General features: G+C 31.0%; 1 protein-coding gene across 2 annotated transcripts in view; it reads right to left on the bottom strand.

Annotated features, from left to right (window-relative positions):
• The window catches only part of Jupiter (microtubule-associated protein Jupiter), a 205,500-nt gene that overhangs the window by 80,330 nt on the left and 104,039 nt on the right, over positions 1-21,131 (bottom strand). The window contains exon 1 of one of the 2 annotated variants that reach the window (XM_014434043.3): positions 9,775-9,927. The exons of the other annotated variant lie outside the window; for it this stretch is intronic. Within the exon in view, the coding sequence (XP_014289529.1) occupies positions 9,775-9,836 (62 nt within the window). The 5' untranslated portion in view covers positions 9,837-9,927. Of the gene's footprint in view, positions 1-9,774; positions 9,928-21,131 lie in introns of those variants that run through there. 2 annotated transcript variants of the gene reach the window in all.

Below are 21,131 nucleotides of genomic sequence, written 5' to 3'. Positions count from 1 at the left end.
ATCCGTTTTTAAACATTCGACATTTCTATATAAATATAAATATCTATAATCAAAATATTTTAGGCAATTAATTAAAGCTAGGCATGATTATCTGAAGCCTAGAATATAGTTGATTTTTTTATCTGTTTGTTATTTCCCGCTTCGGTGGTCACTTCAGCAATACGACTCGACTAAGAAAAACTTTTTAACGCTACTGTAGATCTAACAATAATCCTAAACAAAAATAACAATTTATACAATACAATTATTTTACTAAAAACTGTTTTCTCGGTAGTAGTTTTTTTAAAAAAATCTTACCGATCTATTTTAATCTTATTTACGATCTATTTAATGTCACTTTAGCGCACTTGTTCAGCCTCCACTAGCTCTTTACCAGTGACGCAATGAGAGGGATGCGCTGGGATCTCAAAGAGCTTGGTTTTACCTCTCACACGTGGGGGATGATGAGTGAGCTTAAGGGATCATCAGGTCAATAGTGTAAATATTGTATATAAGAGTGTAAATGTAACTGCAAATTATTTATTTATTTTTATTATTATTTTATTTATTTAATTATTTTTTCATGTACATAGGTTGATTATGTGCATTTTACTTATCCTTCTGTTTGTATATATTTTTTCATTTATTTTTATTTTAGTATGAATGTGATCTATCACTTATTAAAAAAAAAAAAAAAAAAATGTTACTTTATTTGATGTTTTGTTTTAATTATTTGTTTTGCTAAGTTTATATCTACATTTAATAATTTATTATATTTTAGTTAGTATATTTACTTAATATTTTTGTTAATCTCATTATGTTTCTAATAAATGGTTTTCATTACTTGGCTTTATACGATTTTTTTTTTATACCCATCATAAATCCTAATATTATTAATTGTTACATAAATACATATATCTTAACATTTCTTTTGGGACAATATTTTCCACAATTAAATGTGTTTGTATGAAATAGATTTATATGAATTTCTCTATTATACCCACCACCAATCCTAAAGCACCTCATTTAACAATGTAACGTACATGTTTTTTTATCTCTGCCAAAAATTACTCTAAATTTTTTAGACTCTAAAATTAGCTCAGCTGGACCTCAGGAAACAAGATAAACCAAAACAAAGTTTTTTAGTTATGTCTCTGCCAAATTAAGGGTTAACGGATTTCTTTTGATGACAAAATGATGACCAAGATTCCTACACCTCTTCTAACGGGCCTACTCGATGACCGTCATAAACCCGTGGTCATGACCCAGCCTCCGAAACCACAATCGCTCTGTAGTTGCACCACTGCCCGCATCATACTTACACAGCAGCACAGGGCTTTTCCGTCTAGAAAGCTCAGCTCGCCAACGGTATCTATAATTCCGGTTGATTTACTATGGGGAAGCCTCAAGACTGTAATAGCCTCACCATTAGAAAGAAATGAAAAACTTCGGCAAGGAGCGAACAGTTAAGAATCCGTTGCAATGACTGGTGCAGTGATGTTTTTGTAACGTGTTGTTGTAACGCATCTAAAAAAAAAATAACGTTAACTACTACTGCTTTGGAAAATCTACATCACTCAACCGAAATGGAAGTGAACTCGATGATGTTGATATCGACAGAACGCATCTAGACTGATCTATTCCATGACGGAAAAGTCCGTTTACTGAAAAGTGTAAACCAAACGAAAGTGAACATAAATTAAAGGAGTAATGGGCCGAGTCGTGATGCTCCAAGACTGGCTAATTTAGAACAAAGCTTGTACACAACCGTGGGAAAGGAACTTCAATCGAGTCCCCCTTGTTCCAGGTCTTAGACATGTCACCAGGCAGAATTATTTTCATTTATCTTAGCCTCTTGAGGATCTTGATATTTTATCAACAGAATAAAAATATATTGTTACTAGTATTTGGCATAAACAATAAAAATTCAATGAACGAGATCAAGCATATATCTACTACAGATGTTTAACAGACAAGTATGCAATGCACAATGTTTCTCATTCAAGTAAGGAACGTAAAGGATTTTACGAAGGATTTTGGACTGTAAGGATTGGATTCGGGAGGAATTTGATGGTTTAGTGGAGCCCCAAAGCTCAACTCCGTATGTCCAGAGTACTAAAATTAAATTTCATATATAGTTTAAACGAAAACATATATAAGAATGATACTGTATTAAATGTTGGCCTAAACATTTTCTATGACTGACTGACCTATGGACATAATTTGAGATAAGATTTCATAGAAATAAATTGAGTGTAATTAGTATATATAAAAAACAATACTGCAAAATTAATCAGGTTACTGCTTTCGGTGATTAGTCAGTTTTAAATCCCAAAAGATTCTCAAGAAACTCAGTAAAAAAAAAAATCTCAATAAGTTACACTATATAATGGAGAAGTACTTGAAAATATAGAATGTACGTTGTTTCATTTTAGTCCGAACGTAGAACTTGTTAAGATCTAAAATGCTTTTTTCTTGAGAACTTAACGTTCTTTTAAATTAAATGGCAGAGGAAACAAATAAAATAAAGCATGTCTGAAGGCACCAGGAAATTAAGTTATAAAGAAAGAAACATTAAGTTGTCAGGATCTACTATACTGGAAAAAACGAACCTTAATTCGAACAAACAATCGAACTGGTAATTATAAAAGCTTCTCGGGGAAAAAAAATTATATAAGATAAAAATCTTATATAATTTTATAATCTTATAAAAAATAAATAAATTTAATAGCATGCTTTCAGATCAGTGTTAAAAAAAACAAAAACTTATTTTTCCTTTTTACATTCCAATTTCAAACCGCACTCAGTTGCACTCATTAACATTCTCCGTGATTCATCTGATATTCCCGAGAACTCGGCCACAATCATGAAGTTGCTATTAGGACTTGGAGGTGATGACGCATATAAAAACAAACTACGGCTAAATCAATCGAGTGGAAATTACATAAAAAGAAGTTAAAACCCAAGCCGGCCTTGGCGTCTTCTACAGTTCTGCCTCCTTAAGGGAACAAACACTTCTTTCAACACCGTCTTCGAAACCTTACAAAATAATCCGCCATGAAAGAATGCTGCAAGGTTGAGAATCCGCTGACCAAAACGAATCTTCCTGTCAGGGAAGAATCTTCTTCATCAAAAGCGCAATAGCCTCAGGTATAGATAGCTTCCTTGCTGAAAAGCTGTTTTCAACACAGTGATAGGAAAACTGGTATGTACACAAAACCATTCCGGTATTTCGGAATATATATTGGAAAAGATGTGATACATATTTGGTGGATTGGATGAATTCACTAAAAATGATTTGCTTTGACAAGATAACACGATTAACAAAACAAAAAATCTGATATAATAAAATTAAAGTTTCAAATAATTAATTACTAGGGAAAATAATTATAATGCTACCACTAACTCTGGTGGTTAACGAAGAAAACAGCCAATTGCATCGGGAATTACAAATAGAGACAATGGAGGATTACATTAAAAAAAGGTTGGGCCGCCCATAGCTCAGTGGTTAAGACTCAGTCTTACCAATTTGATGTCTAATTGCGGTACCGGTTCGAATCCGGTCTGGGACGTTGACTTTTTTCATTGAGTGGCGGTCCCACAAAATAAAGAACTTCGACTCCCAACCATGGTTAGACAGTATAGGACTCCAATGGGAGTCTTGGCCGAAAAAGAAAAAAAAAAAAAAAAAAGGTCCATGTGAAGTTCCACTCACAGTTACCAACAGCAGTGACCTACAACTAAGGAAACCCAATCAGATCTAAAGACTGAAGCCCAGGCTGCTCCAGGAAATCCAGTTATAAATTCTATATTTATCAGTCCTGTTATTGTCACTCTAAAATTTTATTTTATCTTAATTTCTTTTTTCATCTTTTTCTTAAATTCACTTTCATTTTTTTTCCATTGGAAGTCAATTATTTATTTTGTTAAATCCATAAGTGTCACTGTTTTTATTATTAACGTTTCTTTTATCTTTTATTAAGAATTATTATTTTAATCTATTTATTTTATCTTTTTTTTTGTTTTATTTATAAAACATTGTATATAGTAGGGGATGTCTTTTGTATGAGACTATATGCCCCCTCCCCCATAATCAATTGCCAAAAACAAATGTAGCTCTTACATTAACCATGTAAGGCCCACCAGGCCGATCTGGTATTAAATAAACAAATAAGATAAACAAGAAGGAAGAACATAAAAATCAGAAATATCTTCAGTAGAATGGGCTGCAAATCATCCTTCCCATTCTAATTACAGCAACGATAATTAGTAATTTACAACAAATTACTTCCTGTACCGATTCAGCTCCGATATGGCAGAATATACGTCCCGATAAACTAATGAGACACTTGTGACAGAACCATAAACAAGAAAGACATCATTGGAAGAATAAAGAACGCTTAGCAGCCGGCCGTTAACCCCAACGTAAGATATAGGTCGACGGTAGGGAGGGGGTAGGGACTTAGCGAACATTAAGTTCCCTAATACTTCACTCCTTACCCTGAAAGTAACATATAAGTATATTTATAAAACTTAACTCCTCAATACACTTCATGAAATTAAGGACAGAATATTTAGTTTCAGTAAAGTATCGTTCAAATCAAGATTATGATGATCATAATTTTATTAGATCATTCATTTATCTACGTACAGTAATAACAAAGCAGATTGAAAAAAAAATTGACGAACAAAAGCTCTATGAATTGGTCAAAAGAAAACTTTTATCTTGTGTTGACTCAAGACTTATTGCATAGCAACAGCATTTAAAAAAAACGATTACCTTAGTACGTAAACTTATGAATGCATGGTTACTGTTATGTCTCCATAGATTATAGCATGAATGTTCCAAGAGAGATTTAGTTTCCGAAGTTATTTGAAAAACAATATTCAGTAAAGAAAAAAGTGAAAACTGAGAAGTCGTATTTTTTTTTTTCAAACCCAGACTAATTCCAAATTTGCAGCCTGAAGGTGGTTCTTCCTTTAAAAATTTCATCTTCATTTGTCATAGGAAGATTACGGACACGTATCCACAAGTTTATACCTCCGCTCCTATGAATCGAAACATGTTATGCCTAAAATTCTTCCTCAATATACCCAGAATACTAACGGAAAAGGAGTTTTTAAATCAGCTAATAAATATTTGACTACGGAGCGACGTTTAAGTCATAGGTTAGAAACTGAAACATATTGGACCTGGTAAAACTAAGACACTAATATCTAACGTCAAATGAATATAATCCAGTTAAACTGGACTAAATGATAATTGACGAAATCATGCAACTAGTAATTACTATTGTTGATGAAATCTTTGTTTTATTATCGCAACACTACACTTTGTTTCTTCTACTTCATTTTTTATTTATTTTTTTCTATAATCCAATAAAATATTATTTAAATACCTCTTATTAATAACACATTGGTCCTATACTACTCTCTAAATATGGATCAAGACCAAGCAACCACCTAGACACAATCAAGCGGCCCCAAAAAGCAGACTGCATAACAGCCTTAGCAAGGGAAAGCGTGAAGTAGCTGCAACTAAATCGCCGCGAATGAACGCAATCAATCGCTCGAGTGGCGACACCCGATGTCGCTCATCCCAGCCACGACGTGCAGGTGAGCCCGTCCGTCCACCAAGGTACCGTTCTTTCATTGATAGTTAAGGCATCCTCGGCGACAATGGAATCTGGGTTGTGCCCTCCTACTGCCAGCAGTTTTCTATATAACAGACGAGGGTGGCCGAATATGACGGACACCGGGAAAGCAGGATGTGAAAGCGTACAGCGATTCGTCACTTGCTTTTTTGGACCTTTTTTTCCTTTACCATTGCATGAGCATCTAGATTTTCTACATATCACCTAAGCTCCATATTTTTGGAAAAAAACAAAAAACTGGTGGATTTAAGAGCCAGTAACGTTGTAACGTGAAATAGAAAAGGTAAGAGTAATCAATTACAATAACCAAAGAAAAAACAAAGATAGGAACTTTCAACCTGATAGTAAACAAAAGAAAGTAAATCCTTATCAGATTTGCCGAATACATAACGAGCACACAGAAATAAAAAAAAACATTACAAAAGTATATATCCATTACCCTATGTCTATGGTTACGTATATTTACCAAAAAAATAAATAAACATAGACAAGCTTAAGCACATTTCTAAATATTTTGAGTACTTCTTCAAGATAGCAGTAAAACCTCTCAATGTAATATCTATTAGACATAAAATATTAGTGGAGAAAATGGTCGCGAATGGGGGGTGCGGTCAGCCAATGAACAAAAAAACTATTTATTAGTTTGTTTAGCTATTTTATTTGTTTTTATTCTTTGACCGCACCTCTCGACTATCCTCTACACGTATTAACACCTCATCTTAAATATTTAAATTTAAGTTATATTGTACATTTATGACCAGAGTTGCCAAAACGAACGAAATAACACCCAAATTATTCTGAATGACTTATTACAAAATTTAGAATCGTCTATAAAATACAGATATTTTACTTACCACGCATTATTAATTACTCAACTATTCAACATCCATTAATCAGAGGAATTCGTTCCTCGAGTTTCAAGAGTTACAACAGAAACTAACTCACTAAACATGATATAGATATATGTAGGACTGGAGACAGGACAGCTCACAGTAAACATTCATAGAACCCTTAATAAAATACACAGAGACATATAATACAATACCCCAGCCATCAAGCATATATAGAATATATGTACTTGGCATAATGTGCTATCTCTATTTGTTTTGGTTTTTTTGTTATTTTTTCAGACTGTTGAAGTGAGATGTAATATCAGAGATAGCATACATAAGACCTTATTTTTTTCTTTCAGGATTCATGCCTTAATTGATACGTTCATTGATAGGAAATTTATTTAATAAATATATTTTGCTTTTGCTGATTTTTCGCTCATCAAGAAATATTTTTAATCAAGTAATTCTAAGGTGAAAGGCATTTTTAATAAGATCCACAAAATAAAACTTTAAAGATATTAATACAAAGTTTATTGCAAAAAAAAAAAAATTTTAAGGAGTAGAATTCATTTTGTATCATTGTGGATCTAATTAGAACTGTTAATAAAATCTGCAAGAATAAATCATAAAAACTACATAGAATCCATGAAATCTTTGAATGGTTTATTAAATTCTGCATATGTATTTAATACACTTACAATAATATGAAAGGTAGTGAACTCTTCGAATCAGAATGTTTAATTCCCATACTTATAGATGTTTAAATCCTATCAAGCTTAGAATTAAAATTAAAAAGGTGGGCAAAAAATATGTATGTAATTTCAACGAGACAATAATATGACTTCCCATGGACAAAAATGGCTCACACTATCTTTATTTTAATGTCTTCCAATCTGTGCTAACACCCTATTGCTAAATTGCCCGTAGCTTCATCTCCCCTTTATAACATAATGGGAGCATGAAGCATCTCCATAGGCGTCAAAGTTGGATGACCTCAAATAATACACTATCGCTCTTCGACTCCAGAGAACGAACTAACTCGAAAATATTAAGCGCATAATAAAAGAGTAAGTGCATTCTGCATCCATGTATCGTGAAAGCACATTCAAAAAAAAAAAAAAAAAAAAAAAAAAAAAAAAAAAAAAAAAAAAAAAAAAAAAACCTTGAACTAATATAAATGCATCTTAGACATTAAAAATGATCAATCCAGAAATATTTCTGTACAAATTGAACAACACTGAAACTCAGTGACAAGATTTTAACCTTGAGACCGATAATTATACCAAAAACAAATGTCATTAATTTACAAGGTTGAAGGATATCGTGGGAAAAAATCTACAACCGCTGAGATTGCAAGTGAAATCACGGGAATTAGGTTTCAGACCGACGGCACAAATGTAAGCAAAATTCAAACATAAAAATTCGAAATAATATAGAATTAAATTTTACAATTTCCCTTGTACATTTCCCTTGAACATTTCCCTCCAAAAAATAATTTAGGCATAAATTGTACTGTTAATTGTTCTATTTTGGATCTTCAATTACCTAGAACATATATATTTATTGAAAATTATATTCTTTCATGTTATGATAATAAGTAAGATTCAAGCAGGATATAATAACGGCCAAAAATACTCATCGCAATTGTAATCAGAGATAAGAAAAGTTTTCAAATAAAAATGACATGAAATACTCGTATAACTTATGGATGCTAAACACACTTCTTGATAGATGAATATTTAAACACACTATCCATAAAAAAAATTAGTTAGATAATAATTTCAAGTAAAATAAAAAAAACTTATAAAAACGGTGGTACATCGTTGAACGGCGAAGCGAAGATTTTCAGTCAAGATCAAGGCTGAAGATCCACTTGGCTGGTATTTTTATAAATGCCAAGTTCAGCAAGTGTTGTATGGCTTACTTAGTTAATTATGGAGTTGATTACTTAACTCATGCATTGTTTAAAACATCTATTAAAATTTTTGATTGAATATAAAGGGGTCGCGCCAAGCTACCATGACCCAGAAGACAGAACCTCATAAAGTATTATGATGTTGGAGACCGAACTCAATGAACAGGTAGAACCAGTTCCTCTACCGCAACGATCTGGATAACTGCCGAAGAGTAAGGGTCATTAGTATCCTTGTCTAAGATGTCTGTCCTTCCTATGGAACGACTCGGAAGTTAAAACCTTAATAGAGGATATCCAAAAAAAAAAAGCAATAAAAAAAATTAAGTAAAAAATTCTCTTAATGGAGTCCAAGGAATAAACATTGTTTACATCTTAAAAATTCTTATTAACACAAAACTGAAATATCCAGTTTTTCTGCTCAACTTGCAATTAAGCTCAGTTGAAGAACTCTGTGGGATACAAGGAACCACTTCAATCATCCAATCAAACTAGAAGCAGTACGCAATTGGAACAACAATTGAATGATACAGATCCTGTTGTCAATGTCAACACATGATAAATTTATTGTCAACTTGTCTTTTGGTTTTTCGTGGTAAAATTGTTGGAAAAGCAACCCAACATTACCATTACGTTGTATGATGAAAAAGAAAAACTGATTAGTAAGCGAGGTCATAGGAATTCATTACCACAAAACCACCAGGAAGAATCACTAATGTTCATTTAAAAATCGTTAAAATGTTGAATCATCCATCTTTAAAAAGGAAAAATAGTGCTACCATACCCAGTATTTAGGAAATATTAATAAGAATTCATATTTAAAGGTAATAAGGACGCATAATCGGGAAAAAAAATCCAATCACACAAATATTCGACTAAAGAAATGATTGGAATGGAATAGATTTGCTGAAGACATTACCGAGGGATTCCTTTTCAAACAAAATACGATAAAGCAGTGAAACATTACTCGGAAAGGAATAGAACTACATCAAATATTGAAGAAGGGGTTGAACAAAAACGTGGAAGTCAAATGGGACCGAGACACGTTATCAGAGGGACTGAAATCAATTCCTTCATTCGGTGGGTACCAGAACACCGAAGTTCTCACTAGTAATAACTAAATCTATTAAATGTAATGATAATAAAAGTGCATAGATATATAAGTGATAGTAAATTCGTCATAAAATTGCAGATTATTGTTATCACTATTTTTATTTGTTCAATTCTAGGAGTCATGAATCAAATATACAATCATTTTTAATATTTTAAATTTTAAATCATAGATTTCAGTAAAGCATAGCTGATTATTTTATGTAGTAATTTTTTTTTTGAATTACTTTTATTGATTTTTTTATTATTATAATTTTTTCAAATATTATCCTAGATGTTACATTACCTCTTTTTGCCGTAGCCTACTTTGTCGAGTTCGATATGCCTGTAGGCAGCGTAGGTGGCCATCTGGGTGTTGGCTGGACGCGGCAGGAGCACTATCACGACTGAGCAGAGAGCGGCGGCACGGCCTTGCTCTTATACCCTCGGCCCCACCCCCCACCACCGGCGGCGGTGCACTGTCACGCCGCTGCACTCTTCGGTACCGGAGTACCGACGGTCATCGGGAGTACGGCGAAGAACTTGAGGGGGTGGCCGCTGGACGAGGACTTCGCGCAGCTATTGGCCTTGGACACCGCTCGGACAGTTGAATCATCAACATTGGAACACGGACAGAGGAAGTTGTGCTTAAAACAACGAAAACTAAATGACTAAACAACCTCGATCCCCAAAAACTGCATATTTAAACGTTTAATATTTTGAAAATTTAAGAAATAGTTATCTTATTATAACCAAAACGATAGACTGTTAGGTAAATGAAAAATGAAGATGGTTTTTTACTATGTTGAATTATTATATGCAATGGATTATCTTTTTAAATGCAATAGACAGTGAGTATTTAAAGTTAAATAAAATATCATGGCGTAAGTTGTGGTACTTCGTGAATCCGAAAAATCAACAATGCAATTTTAATAACAAAAAAAAAATGATACAAAACTAACAAAGAAATAAATATTATTGAGAAATCTCCTTTCAATTAACGTTATATAGGATAAAAAACATTACTTTTTTTTTTTTAATTTGGAGAATTCATCTGAGATGCCTCTTAAATAACGCCTTGATTTTTTTAGTTTTAAACGATTTTTTGAGACTTAAGAGGCACCACAGCTTACAATATATGGTTCTAAACACACATTTATTATTACGAGTTGTCTATCTTTTCAATTGATTTTAATACTGTTTGGTATATTTTTTTTTAACTTCGAACAATCCTTGTAAAACCATTTCGATGGAATTCTCCAAATCAGAAAAATATACAAAGATAGGAAAAAATGCTTCAAGAAATTCCTAGCTTCTTACGGCAATAGTAACGTTATAACTATAAATAAGGTGCTCCTTGTAAATATCTTTTAACTAAAATTTAAAAAAAACTTTTATTATGCGTAAATAAAATATAATACAAAATATTCCGGCCAAAAAGGATGTGTAAACCGGAGAATTTAGAAAGCTACACAACGCTGATTTAAGGGAACTGCACCCCGTAAATATATTTCGGGTTACAGCATTTCTGCGAATAATATGGTCGAAAACTTTTTAACTAACCCATTCCTAAAATGTTAAACAGTATCAAGGGGTAAACTTTCGAGGGGTAGACCGAAACCTAGATGGGAGAATTGCGTTAAGACTGATTTAATGAATTCAGGTGTGGAGGGGCATCACAGGGCCGATGTATATAGAGAAAAATTGGTAGTATCGGCATCGAACCTTAGGGTTTGCTAACTCCTAATTATTATTATTTATTTTGCATAAACAGTTTTTTTCCTGATATAATCTGACTTGGATTAGCAAGGAATCAGTAATTTTCCTTAATCAAGACTCTTAATTAATTAAAAGTAATTAATCAAATAAATCTTATTTAATTAACCTAAACTGAAAATATGTTAATTATGTCAAAGTTAATAAGGTTATTTTCTTATACAGTAAAGTTTAAAGAAATATTGATTAGAACATCTTTATAGGAAGTTCTTCGGTTAGTCCCTTAATGTAAATAAATGCAGTCCAATGAAGACAAAAATCGCATTTTAATATGGTAACTCATATTATAAAAAGAATTAGATTGAAAAATGCAGTAGAAAGATAAAAAAAAAAAAAAAAAAAGAGAAAATGTGTATTGATTAATGATGGCAGTAATAATGTAACAGTATTAGAGAAATAGTTTTTTTCATCCATTCGATACAGCTCATTTTTGACGAAAAGGTGAATATTTTTGACCGTTTCAAGAAAAGAAAGTTCTAAATTCTGAAATAATATGTATTAATGAATAGGTGCCTAAAAAAAGGAAAAAATGTATTTTTATCATATTTATAACAAATTATATAGTAGGCTTTGGTTTGTACCATGCCCAATTATTTTGGGATCATTGAGACATGTATATCTCTTTTGCCACTTACAGTATTATTTTATATCCACCCCATTTATTATCACCGCATTAAATCAAAATAGGCTGTTATAATATTAATTTTTGCAATATTTTAACAACATGATCTTATATAAATTTCTAGAGTAATGTGAGTGATGAGAGTTTCAACGACTCCTTAAAAATGTAAATCTGCTATAGAAGGATCCTGAACTAACAATGACAAATATCGATTTAACCAAGAAATTGTAGGAGGGAGAGAGGAGAAAAACAAAAAAAGGGCGGTAAACAATGATTGACTTAAACAATGATAAGGTTAGAAAGTTATTAATTGTTAGGATTTATTTAAATTTTTAGAAACAAGTTTTTCATTCCACATAATATAACGGTGTGTTATTCACCTATCATAGTTCACTATAATTATTAACTGTTCTGTTGATTCGCTCTTCAGCGTTTTGAACTTAAGTTTAATCAAAAAGCCTCTGTATAGAAAAACTTCTATTTTATTGTTATTTTTACTATTTTATAGTATTTAGCTTCCCTGTTTGTTTACTAAACCGAGAGAACAGGTGAAACGTAGGTTTCAAATAAATAGTTCTTGCTATTTGAGTACCTTTTTTTTAATTCTAATCGGACCATTTTTCTGCAAAAGAGGGTGAATCTAGTTAAAGGAAGTATTCATATAATATGCATACAAATTTAGAAAATTGTATGAACCTGCATATAATTATGCCTGGAATAATATGACCTTCATTCACTGGATATACTCATAGCAAAAATAAATAGATTTCCAATTGGAATACAGCCCTTTGTATAATTCCGTGAATTGGATTTAATTAATTACTTTCTAAAATTACATGGATAGAAATTAAGCATAAAAGGTCGCCTCTGAGGGCGATTAAATATCATATAGTGTACCATTGCGTGAAAACTTCAAAACATCAAAATATAATTTATTAATTTTAGCAAAAAAAATTATCTTATAGTCGCTTTATGTTAATTTTATTTGTGTAGTATATAAATTACTTATTTTTCATTACTTGATCAGATTCATATTTTAATTATACAAATCATGATAGTATTTTCTTTTCTTTATTATTATTATTATTATTTTAAAATTATTTTTTTTAATTTAATCGAGTGATTAGTTTTTTTTTTATCATATACATTTTTCTTTTTCTCTGTTTTTTTTTTCTTGTTTTATTTCTGTATATATTGTAGGAATAATTATTTCAACACTAATACAAATGCCCTTAATTTTTGTTTGATTTTATTAATTCTCTTTTAATTGGACTCATCCCGACTACATCATCTTAACCTCTAGAACATTCTGTTCTCTTTTCTTTGTTATATCTCTTATCAATTAAAATACAAGAGGACTTCATTTTGCTATAAGCATTAAAAACGAAGTCAAAACGAACCTGTTCTATTACAAGTGATCATTATACAAATCACCCGCCTATACAACTTCAACACAACCAAAAACAATTACAAAGTAATCAAAAACTCATCAACGCGTCTACTATCAGAATTATTTAAAACAACAGAATTCGACTATCGATAAAGTTAAACAGAAATATCAAATTAAACCTTCAACAACATATTTCAAAATATTTTCTATAGCTAGAATTAGGACAAATTAAATGATTAAAAAAAAATCAAAACACTCCCTCAATATTGAATACATAAATATATAAATAACATTAAGGATATATGCCATTCCCAACAGAGCTCCGTTGGGATAAAATTTTACATTCTGGTAATACCTCGGGATGTTAGGAAAGAATAAGGGTTCCTTGGAACACCTCTTCTTTTCCTGTCAAATTATCTTTGTTCTGGATATACGGCTTGGTGCATTAGGAATATATTATATCTAAGTACATTTGTTAATGTCAATCATTTTTTTATATTCCATCTCACGTTTTTTTTTTATTTCTATAAAATGCTAATTAGCATATATTCGCCTAATTAATCAATTGCTTAACCCAGAGGTTCACAATCTTTTTCATTTTCGGCTCCTTAAATAATTGGATTTTTTCCGCGGCGTCCTTAATAAATCAGATTTTTTTTCTAAATTTTTGAGTTCCTTGAAAAATTGGAAAACATTCCTTTTTAAAAGCGATTACCTATTTACCATCGAAAAATTAAAAACAGATACTAATATAAAATATCTAATTTCGACTGTTTCGATAATATCCATATAGAGACTGGACAACCACATGGTGGTTAGTTGAAAAATAAATTAAACACGAATTTTAAATTCACAAAAAATTTATTGAATGGCAATAGATGATTGACATTATTAAAATTATTAATGGGATGTATGGGCTTGATGTTCGCTTCACAACTTCTCAAATCTGAGAATAAAATTGGATATGGGGCATATCTTGTTCAACGTTAATTTTCGAGCGATATTTACTTTTTATTTGGAATAAATATTCGTAGAGCTTTACCACTAAGCAGTGGATATTCCGCTTTTACTGATATCCGAAAACTAGAAAATACCATAAGCTACCTATAAAGTATTATCGCCAGACAAGTCAATAAGAGATTCCTCTTCTAAAGAAGTAAATTCTGATGGAGCCTTGGCTCTTATATTTTATAGGCTTTGCATCCATGTAAATTTATCATTATCTGCTTACATTTTTTTATAAGCTCTGATAGGTGATCAACAAAATTGGATTTTATAGAGCAAGACAAATTTATTTCATTGGAGATTGCAAACTCCTGCAATAAAGGAAAACAATCACTGTTTTCCATAGCGAGGAAATTCCAATAATATTGCCGAATTGTTTAATTAAATAATTCCCCGGGCACCACCGCGTACACTTTGGGAACCACAGGTTTGTTTAACCCTAAATTTTGCATCTTTTCAATACATCAATAATCAATTTATGATTATTACATCTGATCATTTTTTATTTTACAACCCATTATTTTGCCATATTTAACATGGAACATGTCATAAGCTTCACTTATATTTATGGGAGCCCAATGATTGCGTTCACTTCTTCTTTAAACAACTTCTTTTAAATTTAATGTTGAATTCCCATTTTACAAGATATATATTTGTTGAGCATGTAATATCGAAGCAATGAGAAAATAAGACAGTAATCTTAACAGGCTGATAGAAAATTAATTTCGCTATTGAATAACTGCTGATTAAATGTAACAAACAACAACTTTCACTAATAAAATAATAATGCACAATAAATATAAAAGCTTATGAGTTAATTTAAGGTTATTGTTATGAGGTTTTGTGTTCGATAGTTCGTGAAACTAGCCATATCGGTCAGTGATACATATCTATATCACACATACACAGTTAAAAGTTCTACCAAAAAAATCATAGGACAGTACTACCACGGCAAAGAATGTTATAGTTTAAACGATTTTAGTGGCTTTTAAAGGTGTTACTATCACTATTATAGACCACAAGGTATCTTACATGCTCACCGACGTCAATGATATTTAATTCTAACGACAACTACGCAAGTTTTTTTAAGCTTCAAGATTTAAATAGCAAATAAAAAACCTGAGAGCTTCTAAAGCTTAATAATTTGAATTTTAATGGCATCATTTAAAAAGGAAAATAGAAAATAAAAACACAGTCTCATTTAATTGCTCCAACTCTACAAAAGAGTCTGGGAGAAAACTCCCGCATCGTCCGATATGATAAACGGAGAAACTTCATTCACATTTGCATTCGTGACGTGCGTATCTTAGGGGGAAAATCTATGTTAATGCTAGTGTCCGGAGGGCAATAGTATCGGGATAGACCGCTAGTAAAATAGACACGGATTTCTATCAACCATTCATCTACCCTATTACTAAAAAATTATATATATATTAAAATTAAAACGGAGTTACATAATTCAGTCTCTACATTATATATTTTGTAGTAAAGCACGCGTATAATTTAATTAATTAATGATTATAGTCACAGTACATTTATAAATAAAACTGTATTAAATAACTTTTATTAAAAGCTAATGTGGTTAAGTCAATTAATCTTTATTTTCATGATGTCTTTTTACTTTATATTAAAAAAAAAAAATACTATGAGGTAATAGTGAATATTAATATGAGGTTTGATTAAAGGTAACAGTGAAATAAAGTCGATTAAGTTTTATTTGTGCATAATATCAAAAACTAAAAACGATATATAATTTTGTGCTAGTCCATACAGTTTTAGAGATTGGTAAAAAAAAAAATGAAAGATCACATTTTTTAATAGCAGTTATCCTTTTTCTATAACAATTCAGGAATTAATTAAAAATTATTTGTAACTACTTACACCACACTTAACGTTCATCCATCCTTATATACAAAAATAAGTAATGAGTAAAGTTTTTATAATAGGAAGAAAAAAATATGATTTAGATATCACTGGACCTTAATTCTTCGATGTCTATTTATTAGACCTGATAAGATAAATACCATGTAAAACCCTATTATAATCCCATGAGCCCAATAAATCTATTCCCCGCCCGCACAACAATTTTGAAGCTTGCGCTCAATGAAAAACTCGTAGTTAAAAATCAAAATACCGTTAACTCATAATTGGACCCAGTAATCATAACGCTAAAAAAATTCATGAGATTTTTTTAAAATTATTTACGGGAATTATAGTAATATAGTATTTGAGCCCACATATACAATAAGGAACCAACCGTTTTATTATTTTATTTTTGTTACAGGTGATTCTTAAACAGTGGGAAATTTTTATAACCGACTTGAAAAAATATATTTCAAGGCTCAATCCCATTAGTTTCAGTTATCTTCAGATCTCTACGACATCGAGAAACATCTCTTTCTGATGGACATGATTAATTAATTCTATTGCAATATTTTATTGTTTTTCTACTTGCCATGAATACTTTATTATTATAAATTTATTTGAAAAAAATTCCTTTCAAAGAGTAAATTAAGTTTGGCGTTCAGAGTTAAAAAGCTCGTATTTAGAAATGATATCACCACTTTTCATAATTGGTTCTAATTCATCATTACGCCAAAACATTAATTATAATTTAGTTTTAATTATAGTTGAAATTTTTTGTTAATGAGTTTAAAAAACCTTCATATTTTTTACCATGCATTTACGACTATAACAACTCAAATCTTGTAAAATAGTATAAATAGAAAATATATAAAAGAATACGATTAGGTTTTAAGTTACTAATCTGATTTTATCATGGTGCATCATTATTGACATTGTAATATCAGACCTAAATTGTGCTATAATTGTTATCTTCGTTCTTAAGCAACACTCTAGATCTGTGGAAAATGAAGCAAAAAAAAAAAACTCAATTAAAATAGGCTACATATTTTGAAACTGAATGGTGTGACTTTTGAATTCAACCTCCTTCTGTTCTTATCTGTCCTCAATACCGCATTTCATTTTGAAAATTGACCTCTTCCAAGCCATTCATTTTCATGAAGATTTAATGAATCTTCATTAATTCCATGGGATGATCATAGATCCCAGTACAACGGGTTATTTGGAGCACAACAGCAATCACGACAGGCCAACCATGACAGTAAGTACGTGGGGGTTCCAGACAAGAGCGCATCAACGCACTCATCAGCTCCCATGTCTACGGAAACTCCTTGATATAGAGGCAGGTGCGATAGCGTCCAAATCGGCCAATTTCATCAGAAGTACCGTAAGCATTAGGTATACATCTCCAAATCCTGTGAATATGTGCTCCAACAGGAGGCCAGTGACCTACGAAAATGATAATTCCATAATCAATGCTGATATGTGCAGCAACAGAGGTCCCTAACAAAGAGATTTACGTACAAGAGTCGAGAGGATGTCCACTGCCACAGTTGTCAGCACTTCCGTATTTCCGGACCCAGATACAATGCTCGCTTCCTATGCTTGATTACAATATAAACTGCTGTTTGTATTGCAATGAGCAGTTGTTAAACAACTCAGTGGGTTTGAATTAGAAAACCATGCAACAGCTAAAGCACGTGCTCTGAATACAAAACCGAAAAGCTGAAAACAACCTCCTCAATCTTAATCCACATTAACCAAATAGAAAACTTACTCTTCATAGTAACCACTCATATTCCTAACTCATACCATACCCATTAAATGTTTTCTAAATGAAAATCTTCAAAATAGCTTGGAAACTATTAACAACAAATTAGTTGGTTAATATCTAAAACGAAAATTGTGGGAGAAAATTTTTCGATTATGAGGACATCATTGTTTTTTTTTTTTATTACCTCCATCCTCCACGGATAAATAGACAGGTAATAAATAATAAACATAATAAATAGAAAGGTTTTTTTAAAATATTAAGATTGAAATGCAATTAATATTGAAAGAGTATGTATAAAACATAAAAAAGAAAAATAACATTTTCGTAATATGCAAATAATAGTTTGAGACGAATAGAGATGCTATTTACAAAAACAGAAATACAATACAATTAATTGTAAATACTAGCATATATTTAATAATCAATAAATTATAAGGTATATCACCGATAAAAATTGTTTTGTATTAAATAATGATAGTAAATAATTCCGGTGTAGTAGATAATTATTTAGTTTTATTGTAGACGTGAGTCAGCCCTGAAGGTTCGGGAGCCCATTCAACCTCATTATATGTGGCTACTCTTAAATGGGTAAAAAACTGACGGTCAAGCGTGATTCTGAATAAATCACCTCCTTGCACAACCGTCGGTCTGCTAAAAGCACTTCCTTACAAAGTACTACTCCCCTGACCCTTCATGAGATGTAGAGGTACAGATATATTTTAATTTAGTAAATAATAAAAGATAACACAAAATTCAATCTATATTTTGGAAGAATTGAGAAGCCTTGATTATGGGCAGTCTAGTCCGATATGTTGCAGAAAGAATTTAAAAATTATAAGGTATGATTTGTAAATATCATCACAAAAAGAAGGAAAAGAAAAGAAAAAAAATATATAATTTTTTAAAGAAAAACAATTTACGGTGTAAATAAGCATAAATCTATGAGGAACTAGAACCTTAGTCAAGTTAAAAGCAATAAGGAGAGAAATTTTGATAAGAAAAAGGTGACCCACATTATTATCTCGGTTTGCGTATTTTTACGATCTGGCAGGAAATATAAACTAAAATATCCATGTCGTAATGAATAATCTTAAAAATAAAATGTTGGCAAAATATTTGCTATATTAAGTGATTTCTTAAGGTTATGATAATTGATTATTGCGTAGCATACTAGTTGAAAAAAGTCACCCAACAGGGTCTATCATCCATATGACAGAAAAAGCAAGGTTTTAAAAAAAAAGTCAGAACAGGTAAAAATTATAAGTACTCAGATAAAATTAGCTCAAGATACTACTCGAGTAGCAGTCATTTCGACCGAGGGCAACAAACTGTAATGCTTCAGCAAACAGCGACCCTGGGCTGCTCCTTTCCACGCTAGGCATCTCCTACGTAACCAATGTTAGGGTCAATGCGAAACCAGTCCTGCATTCGAGAGCTCGAGCTCAATATAGTCGCTGAGATAGGAAATGCATTCCACATAGAACACACCTCTCTTCACATACCGTTTAGTGGAAGAGCATGTGTTATTGTTAGATTATTCGTAATAATTCTATGGTAAAAAACAATGGAGTATAGGACATCAGTTTCTAACTCCCTCTTATCCAACACTTAAACCGATAAAATAATTTTTTTTTTTTAAAAACAGTAAAGTATTTAAATATTATTTTCCAAAATTATCATCTCAGAGTGTACCCAATCTTATATAGTTTATAATTGCCAAGATGATTTTTATTTATTTTATTTTAGTATGGGCTCCGTACAAGCATACTGTATTCTGCAGTGTAAGAAAAGATGATATAATATAACAAATAAATCAGGAGATTTCTATCAAAAGTTATTATATCTAAATTTGAAAAATACATTATTAAAAAAATAATATAGGAACTTCACTTGCAGATTAATTTTATTTTATTTTATTTAATAATATTACTTTAAATTATATTGAAATCTATATATCTATATCTGAAATATATAAATCTATCAAAAGTAGATAGATCAATCAATTTTTGAAAAAATAGTATAAAAAAATTAATATTAGAACATCACTTTAAGATTAATTTAATTTTTTTAACATAATTATTATTGTATTTAATAAATTTAGTTTAATTTTTAATGAAAAAAGAGATTTGTAACAATTATTTGACACGGGAAAATTTTAATTTAAGAATAAACTGAATAAGTTTTAGCTGTAAAATTTTGATTTGTCTACAAAAAAGAAGTTTGAAAGCGAGCTTAGAGTTGTCTTGTTTGTTGTTCTTGTGAAAAATACTAAATTAAAGATTCAGATATTATCGAGAGTTAATTTATTTTTATGTTACCTTATCACTTATTTTACTTAATTGCTCAGATATTAATTCAGAATTATTAACTGTTTCCTTAAGTCAACAGTTATTAATTTTTTTTTTTAACCTTACATGAAAACTATTAAATAAGACGAAAAACATATTAGCTAATTTAAAAATATCTTCTTTTTCTTTGTATTGTAGATGGCCCGAAAAATAATTCCTCCCCAGGTCCTAAACAGCTCAGGTACGCCACTGATCAAGCGGCTGAATACAGCCTTCCTACTCAGCAGTCTCGATATTTTTTTTTTTGGCCGCCCGTAGCTATGTGATTAAGACACAGTCTTACCAATTTGATGTCTATTGGTGGTACCGGTTCGAATCCGGCCTGGACGTTGACTTTTTTCATAGTGTGGCGGTCCCACAAAATGAAAAACTTTGAACCCCAATCATGGTTAAGCAGTATAGGACTCCAGTGGGATTCTTGGCCGAGTATATATTTTATTTAATCTAAGAAATACTTTTTGAATTTTGTTATCAGTCTTTTTCGATTATGCTGTCTACCGTTCTTCAGGTGTGTATCCTGAATATTATAAAGTTAATACATATAAAAAAAAAAAAATTCGGATTGGAAATACATAAAAAAAATTTCCCTTGAAATCTCAAGCCTGTTAAGAAAAGTCAAATTTCAAGTGGCTATTTTTGGAAAATTGAAAATAAGGGAGGAGAGATATATTGTTTACTTTCTCGTGCTAAATAATTTATTTATCCAAACAGATTTATCACTAGAATTTCCTAAACAGAGATCAATGACTGATTATGCTGTAATACTCTTTATCAGCATATCCTAAATATTATATTTTCACATATAAATAAAACTTAATATGTACATGCATATTCTATAAAACATTCACTCCTCCTACTCTCCTTCCCTCTTACCGTTCATTCATAA

The sequence above is a fragment of the Halyomorpha halys genome, unplaced genomic scaffold, assembly GCF_000696795.3.
Source record: "Halyomorpha halys isolate HHAL.00 unplaced genomic scaffold, Hhal_1.1 Scaffold1289.1, whole genome shotgun sequence".
In the NCBI taxonomy this organism is placed as follows: Eukaryota; Metazoa; Arthropoda; class Insecta; order Hemiptera; family Pentatomidae; genus Halyomorpha; species Halyomorpha halys.
This window is presented reverse-complemented; position numbering and strand designations above follow the sequence as displayed.